The following is a 23,990-nucleotide window of genomic DNA, read 5'->3' as shown; positions in this document are numbered from 1 at the left end:
TCTTTGACATCACTGTATGTTTCCCAGCATCTACACCCTCTGAAGACCTGGCATCTGGAGACCCAATGGGAATGAATAAGACGGGAACTCTTGGTCCAGCAGATAAAGACCGCCGCAGCAAGAAGAAGTCAGTGAATTATATGCTGTGCGTTTCATATTTTGATCTTTTAATCGGACAGCACCAAATAAGAAATCTCTCTGTTAAATCTCTTATCAGGCATGAGCTGCTGGAAGAAGCATGTCGCCAAGGACTTCCTTTTGCATCTTGGGATGGACCTACTGTTGTGTCGTGGTTAGAGGTAGGTGATCATAGAACTGAGATCTAAATGAAACTTTCATCTTGATTTAATCCACTCCTTGCCTCCTTCTAGCTGTGGGTGGGAATGCCAGCTTGGTACGTCGCCGCATGCCGTGCCAACGTGAAGAGCGGCGCGATCATGGCCAACCTGTCCGACACGGAGATCCAGAGGGAGATCGGCATCAGCAACCCGCTGCACCGCCTCAAACTGCGGCTGGCCATCCAGGAGATGGTGTCCCTCACCAGCCCGTCTGCCCCAGCCAGCACTCGCTCTGTGAGACTCTGAAACTGCACATACATTTAACAAGTCCATAGCCAAGGGGAGCACAAAATTATTAGCTATAAATTATAAAATGCTCTGGTACATAAAAAATGCATATCTACCTCATGGCATTATATGAAATAGTCACAAAAACCCAAGCCCTTTTTTCCATGCCGTCAGCACAGCTTTGAAACGGACGTATTTCATTTCAAAATATGTTTCATGTCTGCACCACATATGTTTACAGAGTAAGTACATCACCATGGTAACCAAGAAAACAGAGCTTCACGAAGCTGCAACTTTGCGCTTTAACCCAAACGGTGATCAAACATATTCGAGTGATGTTGGTCACCTAAATGTAACCAAACAATGAATGAACGTGTAAATGAAAAGCAAAAGAAATATACAGCAGGAACATGAACGGTAGTGTGAGAGGTGAAATTACTTATGCCTCCTGCTTCTCCCGAGAATTAGACTTTTTCGCCCAGCATGACGGATAAATAGATTGGATTTTGTTCATTTTTGCAGAACTTCCATAAAACTTGGTAATATCTACAGATGGGAGTCGTTTAGGCTGTGGGTTTTCGAATCCAGTTAGGTCCAATGGCTTATGAAACTGCAGATGTATGTGCCTAATATCTAGGATTATGAGTGGGTCATTGGAAAATGTTCGATCTTGTAGGGGGTCCCTGCTCCTAGAGGCTAAAGGGGGGGACCTCCAAAATTATAAGCCCTATTTTAAAACTCTCATTTACCTTAAAGAATGAATATTTTCTCATGATAAAAAGATCCCAGTCTAGACAGCTTCCCCCTAGAATTAAAGGTAAAGAAGCCTTTAATCGGAGCACACTAAGACCTTAAACGCCTTCATATGTCGATTTATGTATTCATTTGGGACGGATATCTATCTTTCTGCTGAGTATAGACTTTTTGCTCAGAGTAGCGCCTTGCCGCATCCATATTTAAAGTCTGAGGTAAATGTTGAGCCAGATGTTTGTTGTTTAGAGACTGGCACAAATTATCAGATTATAGTCTCTGTGAAGGCCACATAATTAGCGCCAAATGTCACAGTTGCTAGTCATAAAATTAAAATGTGACCTGGAATATATGATATTAATAAGGAATGATGTAATAGAAATAGCCTGTTGGGGCACATGACATGTAGGATGTAGGATTAGAAAGAGAAAGAAAGAAAACAGATGCAGATAAAAATGAATGCTAACAAACATGAAGCCTATTCTACACGTGATAAATGTCCAAAATGATAAAGATATGAATGGAAATAGGCTCTGCTGGGAGTGACGGGGTTCACCTTTGTCATCTGGAAAACATTGGCAACAAAAACTTTGCCCTCTCCCTCGGCAACAAAGACAAACCAGATGTTGAAAAATGTAGTAAAAGTGCTGCACGCACATGCATTTGTGGCACTGTTTTTTCCTCCGCTTCCTCAAGCAAGATAAAGTGAAAAATAGCTGAAAGCCATCTTCTTTAAGGCATCTGCTTTGGAGCTTTTAACAAATGGCAGATTTTGGTTTTTCTTGGCTTTCCCTTTTCTGCATTTGGCTTCCTCTCTATTTACAGTAGAAATCGTATTAATGATACGGTGAAATGCGGAAGATGATCAATCGTGCAATTTTGCCCAACAGGCTGAGCAGATTCATTAGTTATCGGTTCACATAAGCCCATCGAACCTCTTGTTCGTGGAAATCACCATGGCAATGAGTCTTCTGTTGTGGTTGGCTGACATCTTTTGATGTGGCTGTTTTGGCATCGCGAAAATGTTCGAGTGTTGACTCATTGCTGTAGACAGGCAGTGAAGTGTGGTGTGTGTGCATTTTTTGTAATCTTTTATCTCACTGCTTCGCTTCTTTTGTTCACATAACTGCAGTCTACCAGTAACGTGTGGATGACCCACGCAGAGATGGAGTCTCTGAACGCCGCCACCAAGCCCCCGGTTAGTGCCCCAGCCGTCCTGTCTCTGTCTGACAAACTGCCCTTTTATGGTCATGGTTATTTTATTTTATTTATTTTGAATAATGTTGAGCGTCTCGTCCGGTCTGAATCACGTTGATGAGTCTCTCCCCTCCCTTCTCCTCTCTCTCCTTGTACTTCTTTTTTGTACTTCTGTCTCTCTGTGGGCCCAGGCCATAGTGTTGAGCATCTTCTTCTCTCCCTGTTGTTGCCGTTTCAGTGTGAACTGCTTCCAACTAATTACCCGTTCACTAACACACTGTTCCTCCCTTTTGTCCTCTTTTCCCGCTGCTGCTGTTGCTGCTTCCTCCTCTGCTGCTCCTTCACTATCTATCCATTCGTCCACCTTGCTCTTCACCTCCGCACCCCTCTCCCTCACCACCTCCACATCACTCTCTCTGGCTCTGTCTCTCTTCGTCTTCCTCTTCTCTTCTCTCTGCAGGAGCTGAAAGAGTTCAGCTGGGATCAGGTAAGGGATCAGCTGCGCCTTTTTGAAAAAAAGTTCGCGCAACATGCTGCGTATTTGTCACTCATTTCATCTCTAACAGCAGTGAGTCATTTGCAGCGCCATCAGATACGAGGCCGAGCGTGAATCAGTGTTGCTCATCTGTGGTTGTCCCCTCCAGATACTGGCCTATGGCGATATGAATCATGAGTGGGTGGGCAACGAGTGGCTGCCCAGCCTGGGCTTGCCGCAGTATCGGAGCTATTTCATGGAGTCCCTGGTGGATGCTCGCATGCTGGACCACCTGACCAAGAAAGAGCTGCGAGGACAGCTCAAGATGGTGGACAGCTTCCACAGGTAGAGCTCGGCTTCATAACTCATGCTCTTTTGTCACGTCTCGTGTTTACAAAACTCTTACTCTCCTACCTTTGTGTGCATGTGACAAGGGAATTTTGAAGGTGTTAAAAGACAATGGTTATGGCACTCTGACAGCTCAGTTGTGTGTCTCCAGGCCTTCTCTGAGTTCTCTTTTGAAGGAGTGAAAGGGTCAGAGGTGCTGGGTTGTTAATGCTTTCTGAGCACATGTGAGAGTGGAAACACGCCCTCCTCGGTTAACCTGCTTGAACCCCTGACCCTCTGGCTCTTTGCCCTCTCCCAGGGTCAGCTTGCATTACGGCATCATGTGCCTGAAGCGTCTAAATTACGATCGCAAGGAGCTGGAGAGGAGGAGAGAGGAGAGCGCCCACCATAACAAAGGTGACCCCTTGTTTCTCTGCCATTATCTCACCTTTCACGCCCCAGTGGAGGGATGGTATTGTACAGTTCTCCGAGCCAGTAGAAGCAGCTAATTCGTTTATTCATGTGGTGCTTTTGTGCTGTGTAAAGCATACCTTAGTGACTACTAACTGCAGGTTATTTGTTTTATTTGACTATTAATTTTATTGCATTTTTACCATCACCTTGTTGATCTGTTAGACCGCGGTTTTTATTGCCTGTGCTATTTCATGTGCCGTGCACAGCTCAAGTTTAAGAAGCAAAGCATTTTTTCTTGTGGAAAGGCAGAAATCCTGTGTGTTTCTGGAGCTCATCGTAACCAAACTGGACCAAGCACAAACTAATAGCTAGCAGTCTTGGTTAAATACAGCTTCGAATAGAAACTCGCACTAATCTGGTGGTGTCGTAAACATTTAAACTTCTACCAAACATCAATAGAACATCAATCTTATCACAGCCGTAACAAGCTGATGTGAATACCATGAATACATCTTTTCACAGCCTCCTACATGCTGTCCCTGAGCAGAGAACAAGTCTGACTGGTACCATCTCCTGTTTGGCTTACGTGTCAGAAAAGGCCGCTTCCCACCTGGATTATCAAAGTGTAATTCGGAGTTTATGTGTGAACTTGAATCTTAGCTCCTTATACAGTTTTAAATAAACACGAGCCGCATGGCTCTACAAAGGCTGAAAATCACCTGCATCCGCTAATCGAATCTCTGGATTCAGATAAGTTTGTGATATTTTATTGAGACTAACGAGACCATACATGAAGCTCAATTTGATGTATTTGTAAAGTTATGATGCAAAATGCAATTGTGCCATGTCTTGCATGGGTAAAGAAGCTTTTCAAGCATTCTTTGGTTCCCATCTTGATAACTTCGAAGCAGGGTCAAACCACACCTCTGCTAAAAACTGTTATGCATATCTGTGCAAAATCTTTTGAGTTGTTCTGATAAAGAACAAACCAACAACATAAAATGCAGTGGCAGAGGTAAAGATTCATACCTTATATTTATATTGATACTGATCAGTGTATATATTTTTAATTGTTGTTGTTTTTTTAATTCTAGTATTTGTTAACCCAGCAAAGAGCAAAACCCCACACAATTTACTGTCTGAAACAGAGAAATAGCAACAAGCACTGGTACCCTGGATATTTTATCTGTTTTAAGTGTCATATCACCATGTTGTATAGGTGGCTGATCAGTTCAAGTTATAGCTTTCTTCTGTCTGAATTATTTTCTCAGATTTGGCTGCTTCACCCTGTTTCAGTGTGACATTATGTTTGTTTCTGACCTGCCATCAGTCTACACTGCCAGCACCCTTTTACCAAACTGCCTAACATCTCTGCGGACGGTTTCCAGACTAATAAGAATTTATCATCTGCATAAAGGAGTAATAAGATTATGTAATCTCCGTAAAATGATGCACTATTTGAGAAGCTAAAACATTTAGAAAACAGTTTTTAATGACTAAACCTTTCCATTCTTCACAAGTTTGGGGGTTTTAGAATTTTAGCAGGGAAAGCTGCTGTACTGCTTTTAACTTTTGTCAAATCTCTTTAAAGTAAGCAGATGTAAAAAAGGAAAGTCTTTACAAGTAAACTATAAAAATACTTTCTTGCATCAGCGCTGGCATGTAAAAAAAAAAAAAGTGAAACAAAAAAACCCTTAATAATGGTTATTTTCTTTGATTTCTCACGTTCCTGGGAATTCCTGTGTTTAGACCACCCATTGTTTTTCCCCCCTCCTCGTCATACCTAGAAGAGATTATAAGCCACAACCTTCTAGCTTGGCTGGATAATGATTACATAAATGTCAACACGTTCGGTCATTAAACAAACCCAAATCTCTCGCACTCCCACTGCTGCGCCTTGAAAAACACATGTTGTGCATTTACAGTCAGTTCATCTTGGCTTCTCCCCAGAGGAATGATGCAGATGAGGAAATTAGCGAATCTGGGTTTGTCTGATGATAGGCCTGACCTGTGTTGTCCATGTGCAGAAAATAAATCAGTTAGTCAAATGTTTCATTATTTCCTCTGATCGCTGACCCTTACAGAAGACGGTTAATAAATCTGAGCAGCCCTGCATGTGTTTATGTATCCAAATTAAACTAAAGGAGGTGACTTCAGTTTTAATAAAGATTTAAAAATAGTGTGCAGACAGCTTTCTGTTTGCAGATGAATGCCTCTCCTCCCTTCCTTTCACCTCCTCCCTTTCTCTTCCTAGATGTGATGGTATGGTCCAATGAGCGTGTGATGTGCTGGGTGCAGAGCATCGGTCTGAAGGAGTACGCCGACAACCTCCGGGAGAGCGGTGTCCACGGGGCTCTGCTGGCTTTAGACGACACATTTGACTACACTGACCTGGCCCTGCTGCTGCAGATCCCCAATCAGAACACACAGGTAGTGAATTCATTGTCGATGCACATCAAGAGAAATGTCTTTGCATCAAAGTCTGTTCCTACGTCCAAGACAATTTATCAGATATTTTGCACTTTAAGATCCCTATAAACTTTTTTAGATTTTGATAATTTGCCATTTTTAGACAGAACAAGTTTAGCCAGTTCTGTGGTATTTACCCTAACCCTAATCTGAGTTATACAACAGGCAGCACAGTGGCAGAATTGTTAACACTGTTGCATCACAGAAGGAAGATTCTGGGTCCAGCTGGGACTGTGTGGAATTTGTATATTCGCTCTGTGCCTGTGTGCTTTCCTTTCAGGTGTTTCAGGCTCTTCCTCCAGTCTAAAGGCATGTAATTTAGGCTAATTAGCCAAAAAGTTGGCCACTGTTAGAAATGGTTCACCGTATCTCTATGATGGGCAGGCGACCTGTCCAGTGCGTACCCCACCTCTCACCCTATGACACCCAGTGTAGGCTCCAGGCCTGCTGTGACCCTGAAGTGTTTGTGATAATGGATGAATTTCTATTTATATGGCAACAAATTCCTAAAAACCAAGCAAAAATGCCTTTCCCCAGCTGTAATAGTGGGAACTACTGCAAAGGCAGTTTTGAGTACTTTGACTGGTGTTTATCTTTCTATCTGGAAGTCAGTGGACAGACGTAGTCAACACAATGATGTCACACATCTCCAAGATACAGTCCCAAAACATTTACAAGTTTGGAGTTGAGATCAAAATGAAAAAAAAAGCTCAAGTTTGGGTGTGGTACGACCCATGTGGACCGAGTGTTCATTGAAAAAGTAGTGTTGACTGCTGAAGATGAGCCTGAATGCCAGCATGTTTATATATGTGTGTGAGTTGTGTCATCGCAAAACACAAGCCAAAGTACTCTAAACTGCGATTGTACGAGTCTGTAGGGCCACATTTTACCATGATGACACACATTCAAAGCAATCCCAGTTATGCTATCGTACCTGTAGCAAAGGTTTTGGGTGTAGCTGTATCCAAAATTCCTCTTGCTATTGCAGAAATGTATGCAAAAAGGGCGTATGTAATTAGGTGCACCATTGCACACTTAGTTAAACATATATAAGAAAATTAGTAATATAATAACTGTCTTTAAAAAGATCTTCTCAGCCTCTCCGTCTCAAATAGAATTACGTCTGTTATGTCTAAAAATGTCTAAAATGACACGTCAGGAGTTAAGTGCAGAGGTTGTTCCTGTTGCACTGAAAATCGAATGAGAATCCACAGTATTGTTATAAAATAGGTATCATGTTCAAAGAATTAATGTATGCCAGCATAGCAGAGCAGCCCTGATCTGAAAATGCATCAATCTCCAAGCTCTCCATCACCTCTATCCTGCAGGCCAGACAGCTCCTGGAGCAAGAGTACAACTCCCTCATCTCCATGGGAACTGAGAGACGGCCCGATGAGGTGAGCATGCTAATATGTCTTTAAAAAAAGAAAACAAAATACCCATGAAGAATACAAAGGTTGTTTGCATGAGGATCCATCTTAAGGCTCACGACATGTGTCTCGCTGACAGGATGGGACTAAGACATTCACCCGCTCTCCCTCCTGGAGGAAGATGTTTAGGGAGAAAGACCTGCGGGGCGTGACCTCTGACTCTGCCGAGACCCTGCCTGCTAACTTCCGTGCCTCAGCCATCTCTACACCCTCCGTTACCCTGAGGAAGGTTCAGAGTGAAGGTGAGTATGACCCCGTGACCTCTGAAACATTTGCTCTCACCTCCGGATTCGTTCAGCTCTTTTCAGCCCTCGAGTCGCGTCACCATTTAGAGGACGAAACACTTAATGTTCTCATTTCCTGGCAGCCAATTACTGCAGTTTAGTCAAAGCTCCTGGAATCTCAGCGATTCACACAAGGTGATTTCTATTTGGAGGTTTATAGGAAGACGACAGGGAGACCAATCTCACTCCAGACTCAAATGTTTTACTCAAAATGCAATTTTCTTTTCAAAAACCTCACCAAACAGCTGGTAAATATGAAGATAAAAGTCAAAACAAAGCAGTGAGTGAAACAAACCACAGTTTAAAATAAGTATTATAAACATCAGTTAAAGGTTTACCGTAACCACTTCCAGGCAGTTGTTTACAAACCCAATTAGTAAGCATTATTAATTATCCATCATTGTTAACGATGTTAAACCAAAGCTCAATTTACTTTTATTAATGATGGTTATTATAAAGCACCAGATTCTTGCATTTGTAATCTCAGGGAACCACACATAGCAAGGTCATATCCTTACATTTAAACCTAATAAGTCCTCCTTGAGGTCTGGAGACCCTTCTTAAAACTTCCTTTTAACAGGAAGAAACATGAAGGGAGGGTGTCTGCCTTAAAAGAGCAGAGTGAGGACCTTATGAAGAGCATTTGAAAAACTGGGGCAAAACTTTGGTTGTAGTGGGGTAACAGTGCAAGGTCGGCCCAGGTGAAACGGTACCGTAGACCTCTTAATAAATGAGCCGTGTGTTTACATTTGTAATTCTTGGAAATGAGCCTTGAGCTGAAAGATTTTTCTGCAGCCAGAATACACCGGATGTTATATAAGATGCTGCTAATGCACAGGCGGCAGTTGGTTGTTTTCATGCTACTCTGCTATTAATTTGCCAGTGGAATTTTGTGTTGCCTTCAGTGGAGGAACTGGCAATAACAAGGAGCAGACGCTTCAAAGTACAGAGGAAGACTATTTTGCCTCATTCCTCCTCTTAATAGGAATGCCTCTGGAAGGTCAGTGCTGTTTAAAAGACTTTGCAGTTATAATAATAACCCCCCCTCTGTGTCTCGGTTTCCAACACAGCCAGCTCTGGTGCCCGGGGTGAATCTGCCTCAGTGAGGACGTACTCCTGTTGAGTGGCTGAGGTGAGAACCCTCCGACTTATTAATTAAACAGTCTGGTTTCATTCGTTTCATGACACAAACATTTCCTCTAAGCTTCAGAGATAGCTTGCACATGTGTCCAAACTCTCCCTTTTTTTTGAAGTCTTTGTTTTATGTATTTGTTTGTTGCAGTTTGGGAATTTTAAAGTGCTTGGTTTGGTTGGTTGGTGGGGCTTTGAGCTGAGTTGAATTGAGGCCACAGAAGCAGTGACGTGGCAGTAATGTTGTTTCTCTCCCCCCAGGGCGCTGACAGGATTGTGACTAGAGGACCCTCTCGCTCATCCACGGAGAAAGAAGCAATGAATATAACCATTTAACTTTAAATAAATCTTTCAGTCTGACCATTCTGCAATAACAGAAGAAAAGAAATAAGGGGGAAATCAAGAATGTATGAATGTATTTGCGAAGACTGCGAAGGTTGAAACGGATACGCTGTTTTCTCCCTCTGTCTCTCACTACCTTCTCAACTCTTCCTCTCTCAGTGCGAAGGATGCGAAAAGGACAACACCGGTGTCGGTTAGAGTCGGTGCCGTTGCGCTGCGTAGGTCTCTCCTTTCTTCATTCCTGTCCACGTAAAGTTAGCAGAGTTGGCAATATCAGGGCTCATTTTCCTACCTACAGAAAAAAATAACACTTGCTGCCATTTATTGTCTTACAGTTTGAAAACAAGTAAATGTGTCGCCTTACAACTTCTGCTCAACAACAGGTGTTTTATAACGAGGGCCGGTACAGAAAGTAACCTCACCGTAAAGTCTGGAGAGGACCGAGAGGGTGTTAAAACTGAGTGACGACTTGGAGGGGAAATGGCTAGGTGGACATAAACGTGTCATAAACTACACCGGTGTTCTCCTTTGTACTAAAGGGCTGGCTGGTGTCTAGTGTCAGCCATTGTGGCTCTTTGTTGGCTTCTATGGTCCTGTCAGGGGTTGGTTGCGGTGGTGTAGTAAAATCCGTCTGAATTCAGACCACCATTTAGCTCCGACCACATCAGAGGGACCCTCCTCACGGCTTGTCTATTGGGGCCTTGAAAGCCGATAAGCTGAGTAATCTCTTTTGAAGGGAGTCCATTATAGAGATCAAAGGCACAGAGTTGCATGGGACAGTGTGTAGCAAGGCCATAGAAGCATTGTGTTCATGATCTCATGATGTCAATGGCAGGAAGTCAATTAAGTTACCGCTGGTACCACTTTCTAAAAAAGATGTTAATAGGTTTTTATAAGTTTTGGTTTTATTGATGTTAAAAGGACACTCCAGTGATATTTGTTTTTTACTTTCAGTGGGGTTCCACTCAGACTGTGGAAACAGTTCCGCAACAGCATTGTGGTTTTGGTAGGAACCTTTTTAAAGTTTGGAAAAGAAGTGATACAATCTCTGCTTCAGTATGAGATTTACTTATTTTTAATATAATCTATAAGTGTGGAACAAAAGAAAGGAGCAAATGCAATCTGGGCACTTATCGGTCGGTCTGCTAATTTAGCATTTTGGGGCAACAGCAAGTTTTTATGTAGCCTACAGATATCTGGGCCAAGACTGTTTATCTGCATGCAGGCAAACCTGCTCAAATGTGATTAACAATGTAACTCTGAATGCAAATGGAAACCAGAAAGCTTCTTGTAGCAAAAATCTGGTCTCTACTTACTTACATACAGACATCCACTTATAGAGACTGGTGTAGAATCATTTTATACCTCGACCTACAGTAGAGCCTCTGCTAGTGACAGCGTGTCAGAATATATAACAAACATTAGGGCCTCGTCTCAACAGAGCTGTAATGTTCGATAGCTACACGTACCTCTGATTGGTGGATGTAGACTGGGCAAATAAAATAGTTTCTACGTAGCACTCGATCTTTGTTGAGTTTTATCAATTTCAGCTATATTCAAGAGAAGCCACACATATCGACAGGCAATATCTCCAAAACTGAGCAACTCACACCCAAACATTCTGGACGGTGGAAAGCTTGATTTTTAGGTGAACGGTTCCTCTAACCAAATATAATCTTTCTAGTGACTGTAAGACTGAATTAAAAAGGAAAGGAGGGTTATTCTAGAGGCGAATATGCACCGGAAAAATCTATTTTTCAGGAACTTGCACCAAAAAGTTCACCTTTCACTTAATAATTCAGTATCTCATTAGTGTCCTGTACATTGTTATAAATATTAATGTTTTACATGGAAATAATGCCATTTATTAAAACCTCTAAGCCATTTCGAAACTATGTCTATCTAGAAAGTGGTACCTAAGTTTAGAGTATAAAGCCAGACTCCAACGCGAAATCCTCAGTCAGCGTCCACGGTGTCTTTACGAGGTTTGTGACTTGTAATCATCAGCTCAGGGTCTTGGGTAATCCTGATGATGGCAGAGGCAACAGAGAGACAAAACAGCAACTCAAAGGGAGAAAAGAAGAAGAAGAAAAAGAAGGATGGACAGAAGCCGGTCATTTTATTGCACACAGAAGCCATAACCGAAATTTAGAGCGCTTTCTGGGGGCGTGGGGGTGAGATCAGAGAGAGGCCGGATGAGGTCGGGGCGAGCCCGTGGAAGCCCAGGAAACAAAACCTTTAGCCTCTGTGTTTACGATGCATGTCAAACAAATGACAATGACCTAAAAACATTTTTTTGGTAGTGAAGATGATATGAGGTGTCGTTAAAAAATATATATCTGTATGATAAACCTACAGGGGTGGGAGCCTGGGGATCAATTTGTAAAATGTGTGTATTTTTTTCAGTTGTATTTTTTATTTTTTACAATAACTATTTATTTTCTTTAGGTATGTATTGGATAAATGTATGTACATGTTCTGTTCCTTCTTGACTTCATTTGAACTAGTTTTAAAAGTAAATATGAAACATTGAAAATGGTCATTCAAATACGCTACTGTATGTGTACATTTTGAGAACAAATTGTGCAATGATTTAACAGATTTCCATGATTAAAGTGATAGTAATACAAATTGAAAAAAAAATCATCTGGAAAATAAAGAAAAATAATGATGATGATGATGATGAAAATGGTGATGTAAAAGAAAAAAATAAATAAAGCGATCCAGGTGGATCTGCTGATCATCGCAAAGTTTTCATGATTTTCTTTTATTCAGTGACTTCTATAGATAAAAATTTAAGATTTAAGAAGTTGTTTTGCTTCTTCTTTCAGAGTACAAGGAAAAGACATATTTAGTTTGTTTCACTTCACTTTGTAAATATCTTTTGCATACTTTGCAAACACCCAAGTACTAATAAGTAGTAGTAGTAGAAAATTTGCCAAACAAACTAGCAAAATAATTTAAACTAGCTGGACTTAACTGGGAGGTTTCAAAATGATTTTTTTTTTTTTTACCAACAAATGCAGTAAAACCTGAAGAATTTAAAGCTGGGCTACATTTAAAGTATGTTCTCTCATTTTTTGCTTGTACTCTCCACTTTAATTGCACGTACATCCACCAAACTTTTCACCGGTCTGCTGGTCGATAAAGTTTTTTAAGTTTTTTTTTTTTTTCAAATATTCTTCAAAGTCTGATTGAAAACTTTTAGTCCTTAAAATGTGATCAAATGAACTTTTTCTGACTGTCAACAGCATTTTCTGGTGTACACCCAGTGGATACTTTGTTAGGTATACTGCTCAATAACACATATATCTGCTAGCAACTCCATGCATTCAGTTATGTGGACATGGTCAAGACAACTAGCTGAATTAAAAGTGTTCTCTCACCCCTATTCACTCAATATATATTCATACACCATGCATTTAATTATGGGTTATTATTCATCTCTGGTTTTCTTCCACAGCATGTCTTTTGTCTCCCTCCCCTCCCTGAGCTTGGTTCTCCTGGAGGATTTTTCCTGTTAAATGGAAGTTTTTCCTTCCCATTGTCGCCAAAGTACTTCCTCTTAGGTGTCGTCTGATTGTTGAGGTTTTTCTGTCACATTGCAGGGTCTTTATCTTACAGCTTTTAGGCAACTGTTGTTGTGGTTTGGTGCTATATGAATAAAAGTGAATGGAATTGAAATGGGGAGTTTTAGAATGGGGAAGAAGGGTGACTCTACTAGTTTGAGTATTTCAGAAACTGCTGATCTACTTGGATTTTCCAAGAGAGAAGATTTTTAAGGGAGTGGGAGTTCTCTGTGTGAAAACACCTTGTTGGAGTCAGAGGTCAGAGAACAATTGCAAGACTGCTTTGAGCTGATAGGAAGACAACAGTAAATCAAATAACCACTCATTACAATGAAGGTATGCAGAGAGGCATTTCTGAACGCCCAACACGTCAAACAGATGACCTAGAGCAGCAGAAGACCACACAGGGTGCCACTCTGTCAGCGCAGAATAGTAAACAGGCTCACCAAAACTGGACATCAGAGGACCAGAAAAACATTTGCAGGATCAGAATTTGGAGGCAACACTGTGAAAGAATGGATATATCCTACCTTGCATCACTGGTTCAGGCTGGAGGTTGGGCTCTAATGTTATGGGGGATATTTTCTTGGCAAGCTTTAGTCCACTAAGTACCAACTGAATGCCATTTAAACAGCACAGTCTGAGTATTATTACTGACCATGTCCATCCCTTTTGACCACAGCGTGCTCATGTTCTGATGGCTGTTTCCAGCAGGAAAAAGCACCACGTCACAAAACTCAAATCATCATCTCAAACTGGCCACTTAAACATGATAAGCTCACTGTACTCAGATGGCTTCCACAGCCTCCACATCTCTTCCAATAGAGCCCATTTGACATGTGATAGAAGAAGAGCAAGTGTGTGAGGCAATCAACACAGACCGAAATCTTTGATGAATGTTTCCAGCATCTTGTTGAATCTATGCCACATGGAGTTCAGGTAATCCTGAAGTCAAGCCGGGATCCAACCCAGTACTACCTAATAAAGTGAGTGATGAGTGTACAACTGGCGTTATCTGATGTTCAAATTTATTCTAGAAAAAAAATGCAAATTCAGGCATATTTCTATAGAAAATACCTCACCTGCATTATAACCATAAAATAGCAACAAAAAAAGGCTCCACCTCAATGTACGTAACTTTTTGGTGATATCACTTTCTTTCAATTTTAACAATCGCTGCTGTTTCCAAAAGAAACATTTTACAACACATATCTCTAAAAGGCGTGCTCTCACTCTGAGCCAGGAATCTACCTGAGTAGCACTTACATCCACCCAACATCACAGCTTTATATCTGTTTATATCTTAAAGGGCTTTTTAATAGAGCAGTTCATTAATGTGTCACTCAGAGCTTGATTTATAGAACGGCATTTGTTATAAAACAAAAACAAAAACGTGGTGAGGCTGACATTTTCCTGGCTGTTTACTGCATTATCTGAATGATGTAGTGATAAATAGATTTTTTTTTAAACCCTCTCTAAAGACCTTTAACTGCAATGTGACAAGAAAATTAAACTTTATCCAGTATTTGGACTTCCATGAAAGCATGGATTATACAATTTGTGGATAGAAAATACATGTTTATTGTCTTTAAATAGTGTCAGTAAGTTTATTTGATTGGTTTGTGTTTTGTTGTTAGTGCGGACCCAAAAAGTAAATCCACTAATGTTTTTCGACACATTCGTCACCTTCATGGGGCATAAAAATGGACATTTTCTTGTCATATCTTCACAAATACATATGCAAATAAAATCAGAAAAAATGGGAGACACAGTTTAGATGTTCTCAGGAAACATAAACGTTATCCAGGTGTAGATATCCTAGTGTGTGTAGGGATTTGTGCATGTTGTGCACCTCAACCTTGGAGGTATGTAGTCTTGGCTTGCTCTTTTTCCTGAAGCAATTATTTTTAATCAACTACATGTATCTGGATTTATAGACAACTGAACACAGAATAGCCACAATTTTTGCTTGTAATGGATGATTTTTAAAATGAGGACTTTACAACTTTTAAGCATGTTTGGCACGTTTCCTCTTACCAGCAGATTTCAGCAGCAAAAAATACAATAAAAAGCTAGTAGTGAAAGCTGTACTTTGTATGTACATTAGTTAAGTTCAGAGCATACTGAGTACAAAGTTCCTTTATTACCATGTTTGGCAGGACAACTGAACAAACGCAAAGATGGTAAATCAGCTTGTTTAAGTGTCACATAATTTACAAACCACATGCTTTTACAATCATGAGCCACATGTGAGGCCCACATGCACAGATACATCCTGCCACAAAAAATCCTCTGCCTGGCTGAAATCACGCTAGCATGTGCCCGCGCTGCAGTCTTAGTTAAACCATAACTGTAACGTTTCATGGTAAAATATACGGTGAGAGTTTGGAGCAGTAAAATGGAACCTCAGTAGGGGGCGCTCCTTCCTCTTACAACCCGAGCGGACCAGAGGCTGGAATTATCATCAGACACTGGAGAGACCTACAAGCCCGTGAAGGCTTCTTCTATAAATACACACAAATATACATAGCTTCATACATAAAGGTATACTGGTGTCATATTGTACACTTATATATATATATAGGAATATATTAATATCAAAGACATACACATGCTTACATACTAATCAAAAATAACTTAGATTATGAAAGATAAATCATACAAAAACAGTACTTCTTAAAGTAAAATTTCTATAGGACAATTTTCCCTAAGATCTAGTGTTGAGGTCTTCTTGTTTTTTTAAATGCAAAAGTCACATAAAGTTGTAGTGGAAGAAAAAGAGATATCTGAAAAGGTCTGGATTTAAGAAGAGATAGCTTCCCTCATGTTCTAGGAAAGACCACGAGGAAGAGAAAGTGCACACAGAAGGATGTCAGAGCTGCTCTGCTCTGTGTCACTTCACTTTGTGCTGTCTCTTAAGCCCTCCCCCTTCTTGTCAAAACCTCCCTCCCCGTTGCCGGATTTGCTCTGGACAGCAGCACACAGACGCAGGACGAGTTGATTCGAATCCACCTCCATGCGATTCTGTTTCTATTATCTTTGGTGAGTGCTCGCACGTACGACTGCTTGACTCTACACTCACTGTTCCACTGTTTTTTATCCACTCCCAAGCAGCTGCCCCCAGCCACACCTATCCCTCGAGGTTTGAGAGATTTCGCTGATGCAACAGCACCCTTTGACTGGATCCGGTTGTTGGGATGGTGGCAGTTAGTTTCATAGAAGTACTGTTGTAGAGGTCCTCTCTGAGTCTGGATTTCCTGTAAGACACTGACATTCTCTCCTTTGAAGTCAGTGGCTTCTGTCTTGTTAACCCACACACTTATTGCCTCGCACACCGACTGTTCCCTTGACCTAATACCCTCCTTTGATCTGTCAGTCAAATGTGAGCGTTTATCCCTTTTAACAGGATGGACACCCTCGCGGGTTAATCTAGCAGAGTCTGCCCAAGACAAAGTCGTACTCCTGTCGAGTGCGCGGTCGCCGTGACCCTCGATGCGCTCGTCCATCACCTCCTGCTCCTCCCAATCCCTGTCCTCCTCCAGCATGCCAGTCTCTAACATGAGCAAAAGAGGTGGGTCCTCCGGAGGTGATGGAGAGGATGAGAACAGGACCCGAGGATGAGCATCGAGAAACAACTCGTCTCCCTTTAAGATGTTATCCAGCCCTCCCAGACCCAGACCATCCTCCATTGTCAGACTTTCTTTAGGAAAACCTCTTCCAGTTCCCACGGTCCTCTGGCTCGCTGTCCCGATTTTTTGTGTATCTCTGAACTGATCTGAAGTTGCAGTCAGTTTTGGTCCTGTTTGACCCTTATGTGTTGTAGCAGGACTCACATGGTTTTCCAATGCAGAAACCTGCAATGGCCTATCAGTAGCGTCCTGAAGATTGTCTTTCTTGGAAAAGTCCACAAAGCCTGCGTATTCATACCTGCTGGTGCTGCCAGCTTTGTAATCCTTGGGAACAGAACTATCCTGGGAAACATCCTCGGCCCTGAGTGTAGCTCGTTCTGTGGGAACATCTAAGCTGCTTCTGTCATTGCTGCCTGAGTTGCTGTTTGATTGGTGGGTTCCTCGACTCTCCACCTTGAATGTCTCTTCGTGTATAGGTTTTACATAATCCTTACGGCTCTGGAGGTTTTGTCTGTTGCTGTGTTGACTGAGCGCAGCAGTCATGTTGTAGTCCGTCTGCGAGGCACTTCCATTGAAGCTGTAGTCCGCGGGGGCAGCTGCGAGGCGAGCGGCTGGGTCATGCCGGTGCTCTCTGCGTTTGTCGAAGCCAGGCTCGGCGGTCGCAGTAGCAATCTTGGACACGGGGTTGTGAGGGAAGGGCAGGGCCGAGGCAATCACCATGGCAACCAGGGGAAGCCAGTGCATCACTCCCAAGACGTATCAGCTGGTGGTTAAAATAGAGCAGACACAAGAGGAGAGAGAGCCAACGTTACTTTATACAATGCAAATTGTGGCTTATACAGTTAAACCAAGCACCACAATTAAAGTGTAAATTGAGAGGTTTTACTGGTGGCCTACAGCTTTATGAGACTGGTGCTTTAACTGCTGAGGTATGGCTCTAAAATCTTGGCAGAACTCGTGGAAAAATAGGTACAGCAAGGTCGATCTTTGTTTCTGCAAGAGGAGTTCAGCTATGAATGGTGCACACTTTGAAGAGCTCACCTCCGACAGACTGGCACGTATGTGTGTCAGAAACTTTACAGCCAAAGCTTTTAAAGGCATGATTTGTTTCTCTTCTGCTGTTGCTACTTTTCTTCAGAATTCAAGAATCTGGGACTTTCTTCTACATGTTGTAACTTACAATATACCTTCTTGTCAAAACACACACACATAATAAGAAAGCATACCAATACAGCTGAGATAAACCGCAAGTATTCTACCTGTTTACACCTGGGCTGTGAGTGAACTGGTGATGGAAATTTAATGACGGATACAGTACTGCATTCAGCTGCACTAGCCTGGAAGAGTTTCAATTATAGAGTGATCGCTATTGTAAACGTCCTGCCTGCCATAACCTGTATTATCTAAACTTTGTGCAGCTTGTAGTTACAAAAGGCTTTAGTGCTGCTTTTTGTGTGGCAAAAATAAGAAGCTGAAATTCTTCTGTATAACTCCTTTAGGTCATATACACAATATTATGTTATAAAAAGTACATACTAAGAATTTCATAAAACGCATAGTTAACTGTTGACTAGTTAGTTCACTATTATTGTTTTTGCCCATTTTACCTGGTCACAGAATCTTAGAAGAGCTCAATATTATTACAATATGACACCCACAATAACAATTCAGGGATTTCTATGCACAGAGAGATTTTTGGAGAATAAGTGGCACTTATAAGGTTAATAGGTTTGATATATGTAGACCAATAAAACGAATCATAATACAATACTTGCTGCATTACATGACTATTATTTAGGCTAGGGTACCATGTTGGTGTAACTGAACTGTGGTGTCAGTGGGAGTAGCATTGTATCAACACTATCCAATTTGTTAGCTCTGTCATTTCCTTCTCCCCTTGTCTGTAACACACACACACACACACACATTACAGACGCGTAAATATCCTGTTATGACAGGCCTGATCCCTTCATTACGCTGATAAATTTCCAATTCACTCATGACCTGAATCATATTTAGACATTACAGTTTTCACAATTATGCTGTGGGACCTGAGATACAGTTAAACACCAGTTAAACTCCTGGTTTCAATAGTTTGTCTGACCACTAATTTGAAGGCAAAAATCTTTATTGCCAACCTATCAGATGTGCACAGTTTACAGCTTTTTTTTTCATCTAAAAAATTATGAGCAAATTTCCTGAAAATCAAAACTAACTGTTAGTATAAATATAGTCAACCAGACCGCACACTCCCTCGTGTAAGCCAAATGTAAACAATTCCTGACACGCAAAGGACGTTTAGGGTGAATTGCTTTGTCAACTCTGACATTATGTGAATGAAATAAAAAGTGAGATGACTCACATGTGACTCAATGTGAGGTTGCCCTCTGACTAACAGTAAAAATATTCCAGCCACCAATCTATACCGCAGGTCCAGCGAGACGGTATTCAAGCAGTACTCACGAGCCTACACGGGGGAGGTAAGTGAGGATTTAGTTATTTGTTTAAAAGCAGGGAAAAGGTCAATTGGAAAGAGTAAAAAATGGAACGATGGGAATGTCAGTGATGTAACGTTGCTGGCGAGGCTCCTTCGTGGCAAAGGATGCAGACTTCTAAAAAACCACAGCAACATAAAATACGTGTCAAAAACGGAATGTTATGACTTCGTTTGTTTGCTGATATTATAATTGTTTGTTTTAACAGGTGTGTAAGAGCGACTGGGCGGGGGGATCATCGGTGGCTATCAGTGAGTGTGTGAATGAGTGGTGACAAAACTAAATCCTTCCTGTGACAGGACCTGTAACTCAATAGAACCACACCCGGGACACAATGCTGCCAGCGAGACGCAGCAAGGTTTGGTTGAGACATCATTCATGCTGTCACCCAAGGTGCTGCCGCTCAAAGTGCCTGCTGACGCCAAATCACACCTCAGCGTGTAGAGCTACATGTTTGCTTAGTTTACTGATCAGTGTACCAGGCCTGCCAAATGTTTTGTGTGATGGAAACCAATTAAAGTGATAAATCTGACCGTTAACACGAAGGGGAAGTACAGGATCAAATATCCCGGACAGCTGTGGAATATGTGATCAGTTGGAGTTACAGGTTTCCTAAAGGCCTTTGTGGAGCACTCAGACATCACACCGAGGGCAGGCAGGCTGACCGTCTAAGTGGTTTCTTTGTAAAACAGCAGCAGCAGGAGCTGCACTTCATCACCATGCTCCATTTGCCACAATGACATGCATCATTTGCTCTCCCTGCAAGGCTAGACACAAAGTTCTTCCACCGTCTGGACCAAACTCAAGCCCTCGCAACCTACACCCCCTCTCCACAAATGAGTATGCACAAATACCCCAGGCCGTCTAATTCAAAAACCTCACCTAGTAAGTAAAACCCTACTCGAGGCTGCACTCTTATGTTAATCCTAATCACCGTAGCCTGAGAGCCTTCAAAATGAGCAGCACAGGAAGAATACCACAGGATATACAGCCTAAACAAACAGATGGAACCACCTCATCGAGCAAAAATCCATGAATAAACAGACTAAACTTTGAGGACACTAACGGAGAGACCTCCAAGAACTCCATTTCTTAGCACTGATTAATATAAGTCCTTGATAGCTCACATGCTGGCTTTCTTTTCTCTGCAATCACATTGGCTGTGCATTCATTTAAGCTTCAGAAAAGCAGTCAAAACAAGGCGGAAGATACAACTTGTTCCCAACCTCTGCAATACAACATTCCCAGCAGATATGAGCATACGTCAGGGAGCATTTTTACGTGACAGGTTGAAACTGTCCTATTTCACTTTGTTTTTAACCACTCTTAAAATGCAATGTTTCCCCTCGCTCTGACAGTTCAGCATTTTACTTTATATCTCTTTCTATGTATTTATTTTTTTAACTCATTTTTATCAGATTAATGTGCTGCTTTTTCTGGTTCTTACATTAAACAGCGCTTTTAGCTGAACACAGATTCGGTCTTTTTTATGGACACTTTTAAATACACATAATTGACATTTATTATTTTGTAAAGACATTTAAGAAGCTGATAAAGTTTTTATAATTCACTTGAAAAATTACAATACAGTAGACACTAACTTCCTGTTAATGGATGATAACTTGTCATACATTTTTCTGTATTATCAAGCCACTTTAAGTTAGCGTGAAACACATGCATCAATCCACATTCTTCACGTGCCGTCACTCAAAACTCTTGCTCAACATTAACAATAGAAAAACTTTAAACACAGAATATAAACATAAGTGTTTTTCTGAGTAGATCTGACACCTGGAAAATTGTTCAGACTCCTGCCAGTGTTAAAGGGAAGAAGGAATCAGGGGGAATTATGGTACAGTGTGCCTCTGGCTCTCTCTTGAGACCCACCCCAGGAAACACATGCCATAAAGCAGATCCACACCTGGCAATGGCTACTGTGCTATTTAGTCTGTTTACAAGTTCCACATGTGTGGCTAATGTCAGGCACATCCATCTGACAGCGGGAAAATGCATTCAGTGTTAGGACTGCATTCTCTCCTAAACTAATCCTGCCTCTTTGAAGTTCTGTAACTCCCCCTCGATGGGGGTGGAAGATCTCAGAGGGAAGCTTCCCCCTGAAAACAGTTTACACGTCAGATTGCATCTTTCACCACATTTTAATCACAGGTTGGGTCTGACTAAACGGTCTCAAAAGCATCTATTAGAAACACTGACAGCAGGAGTGGCTGTGACACTATGTGAGATGGAAAAAACATGCAGGTAAATGTTTGTCCTCCCTCTGCTTCGTCCCCTCTTTCGAGGTTAAAAATAAAAGCCTTTACATCCATTTACAGTGCCTTGCGGTCCCGCTGTGCAAACAGCCCATTAATTCCAGCTCTGTGATTGTTTCGTACCATGCTCATCCTGCAGGATTGAGCCCCCTCCTCTCTAACCTTGGCTCTGTCAGTGACACCTCTCTCAAATGACTTGTAGATCTCTCTGGTTCACACTGGGAAACACTTCTAATGAGGTGCAAGCAAGCCATGCGTCTTCTTCTGTTTAAAAGCGTAAAAAAAACCTTAAAAACTGTAATGAAATAATTTATATTACACTCAAACTTGCACTTTCACCTGCAAAAACCACCCACGAAGCCTATTCAGCCCCTTATCTGTTGACAGCGCGGAGTTAAGAGATCAGCTGCAGGTATGTTAAAATGGCAACTTGTGTGATCTACCAGCAGGTTTGTGTTGTGACTCGGTAGCATTCACCTCACCTGAGTGACTGCCAAGGAAAACAACATGTGAAAAACCCTACAAGTGTCGGGCTGCCAAGGAAAACACGTAGAGCGTCTTGATCTTCTCAATCAAGTGAGAAATGCTGAGCTTTAAAAAAGAAAGTATGAATCAAATAAAAAAATTAAATTATAATGATCAATTCGTGCCTGTTTATACATGAATGTAATTAAAAAGAGAGCCCGGGAAAATAAATAAATATAAAATTATTAAACTTATAGTAGCCTGACTTATATAACTTTCTGGTTGTTATCCTCAAAGTGATAGGACCTCACCAGTGCCTTTGAACCAGGGCACTGATAAGCTTCCATCTTCTAATCTAACTTAGCAAGTCTACTTACTCAAGTACGTTACTAAATAAGTATTAATAGAAACTTTCTGATTTTACTCCACTATAATTTGTATGCAAAATAATGTGCTTTATAATAATTTTAAAGCTTACATTTTTTTGTTATATATTGCAAAATATAATCATATTAATAAATATTAATTATTATAGCTATATAGATTCAGTTATGATGCATGATCTAGTATAATGTATTGTATAATGCATATATTTTGATTCTGCATAATTCTGCACGTTCTTTTACTGTAAGTACTTTCAGCATATGTTGAACCTACAAGTTTTTTTTACTAATATTTAAGCAGGGTTATGACTTTTTAACTTGTTTCTTCACTTTGCAAAAATGTTATTCACATTCACACTTGTCTACTACATCTGTATGAGGGCACTTGAGCTTGGAAATCCGTGTTTTCTGCACCAGTTTTCTACTTTGTATTTATTTCTCATTAAACATTATAATATAATATGTTTTCCAGCGGGGCCCCACTGCCTTGGTCCCCACTATGCCACTCAATTTACAAAATCATGGAACCGCCCCTGTATCTGTAACTGACTGATTGCATAAATAAATGAAGAAACGTGTCTGTATTTCGATTGAGCTGCGCTGCAGAATATTTAAACATTATTTTGAGTGTACGTGTGTGGCATACCGTTTAGGTGAGATCCGGACCCCGCGTCCTTCCAGCTGACACCACATTGATTATAGTCCTGTCGCTGTTGCTCAACTGGTTTAAAAAAGAAACCCCAAATCACTTTTACACGCTAACCACAAACGCTATTCACAAACATGTCTTTCTCCTTTTTTAATAGTCCGTGACATCGCACGAGTGCACCAAAAATCCAATGAGGGGAGAGAAAAAAAAGGAAAGGAAAGTAGTTACACACCAGAAAACTCTCCTGTCCCGGGAGCGCTTCCACTCAAGAGAAATACTGTATGCAATAAACCCACAAAACTATTACAAATGTTGACCCGCCTGAAAATGTGGATATTCCATAACTTGTTACTGCTCCAAGGAGCCCCAGAGAAAAATTATGTCAGTTCAAATAAGTGAGCGACGAAGTGGAGCGCTGAAGAAGCTACCCAAACGTTTTAAGAACTCCGAACTCCGCCTGAAACGCGTTCAACAAAGCTAGCATTAACTACAATCAAAACTTCCGGTTAACATTTTCAAAATAAAACATGAATTGAGGAATTTGAATTTCCATCGAACGTGACGGAAAGGCAAGGCTTTTATTTTAAAGAAGCACGCAGTCTCTTCAGAATGGCCCTGTTATTGGCTTACTGCTAGCTCGACTCAGTTGAGATTAGTTTCTTGGTGGAAGCGCAAAGACTGGGCGAACTCCCCCCCCTCAGGATCCTTTAGTAGAATATGGATAAGAGTTCTGGGGCATTCAGCGACTAACATCTGTCAAAGCAGATGTATGAAACAACCGCTCCTAAACAGACACCTAAAAGAAAAAACAATAATTAGCCCCAAAACAAAGTCACATATCTTTGCTAGCTTGGAATTAACATGGCCATGAGATGATCTTAACCGTCACCCCTCCTGTTTTTGATCCCCGCCTCACACTTCACAGGAAAACAGCCAGTAATGCCAGTAATACGGGCACAGATCCAAGTTCGGTGAGTTCATTATGGGGCATCAACTGTAAATTATTACAACCAGCCGTAGCTGCACGGTTGTCGTTTGCAAGTGTGTGAGGCTGCAACATAACCCCGTTTGGCACAATCAAACCTGAAGATGTAACTCTGTGTTTTAATGCCAAATCCAAGTCTGCTTTCAGATTGCTTCCTCTA

The 23,990-nt window shown here is 41.3% G+C and overlaps 2 protein-coding genes across 3 annotated transcripts in view; one reads left to right on the top strand and one right to left on the bottom strand.

The window, feature by feature from the left end:
* ppfia3 (PTPRF interacting protein alpha 3) overlaps positions 1-12,063 on the top strand; it is a 34,845-nt gene extending 22,782 nt beyond the window's left edge. Inside the window, exons 20-31 of one of the 2 annotated variants that reach the window (XM_026164120.1) lie at positions 28-127; positions 218-299; positions 372-572; positions 2,449-2,514; positions 2,974-3,000; positions 3,158-3,333; positions 3,635-3,732; positions 5,984-6,159; positions 7,527-7,595; positions 7,708-7,870; positions 8,983-9,044; positions 9,305-12,063. In XM_026164120.1, the coding sequence (XP_026019905.1) occupies positions 28-127; positions 218-299; positions 372-572; positions 2,449-2,514; positions 2,974-3,000; positions 3,158-3,333; positions 3,635-3,732; positions 5,984-6,159; positions 7,527-7,595; positions 7,708-7,870; positions 8,983-9,035 (1,211 nt within the window). In that variant the 3' untranslated portion in view covers positions 9,036-9,044; positions 9,305-12,063. Of the gene's footprint in view, positions 1-27; positions 128-217; positions 300-371; positions 573-2,448; positions 2,515-2,704; positions 3,001-3,157; positions 3,334-3,634; positions 3,733-5,983; positions 6,160-7,526; positions 7,596-7,707; positions 7,871-8,982; positions 9,045-9,304 lie in introns of those variants that run through there. The other variant, XM_026164121.1, reaches the window with a different exon arrangement.
* A 3,014-nt stretch (positions 12,064-15,077) lies between these two features.
* ntf4 (neurotrophin 4) lies at positions 15,078-23,346 on the bottom strand. Its single transcript, XM_026164119.1, has 3 exons — positions 23,078-23,346; positions 22,843-22,917; positions 15,078-17,346 (listed from the first exon to the last, which is right to left on the bottom strand). The coding sequence occupies exon 3, from the start codon at positions 17,325-17,327 to the stop codon at positions 15,870-15,872; it is 1,458 nt and encodes a 485-aa protein (XP_026019904.1). The 5' UTR covers positions 17,328-17,346; positions 22,843-22,917; positions 23,078-23,346; the 3' UTR covers positions 15,078-15,869.
* Positions 23,347-23,990: the final 644 nt, after the last annotated feature.

The sequence above is a fragment of the Astatotilapia calliptera genome, chromosome 4 (genome assembly GCF_900246225.1).
Source record: "Astatotilapia calliptera chromosome 4, fAstCal1.2, whole genome shotgun sequence".
Lineage (NCBI taxonomy): Eukaryota > Metazoa > Chordata > Actinopteri > Cichliformes > Cichlidae > Astatotilapia > Astatotilapia calliptera.
The sequence above is the reverse complement of the archived record's forward strand: the minus strand, read 5'-3'. Positions and strand labels throughout refer to the sequence as shown.

Coding starts and splice junctions, on each gene's coding strand:
- ntf4 (XM_026164119.1), bottom strand. CDS start 17,327: ATGCACTGGCTTCCCCTGGTTGCCATGGTGATTGCCTCGGCCCTGCCC.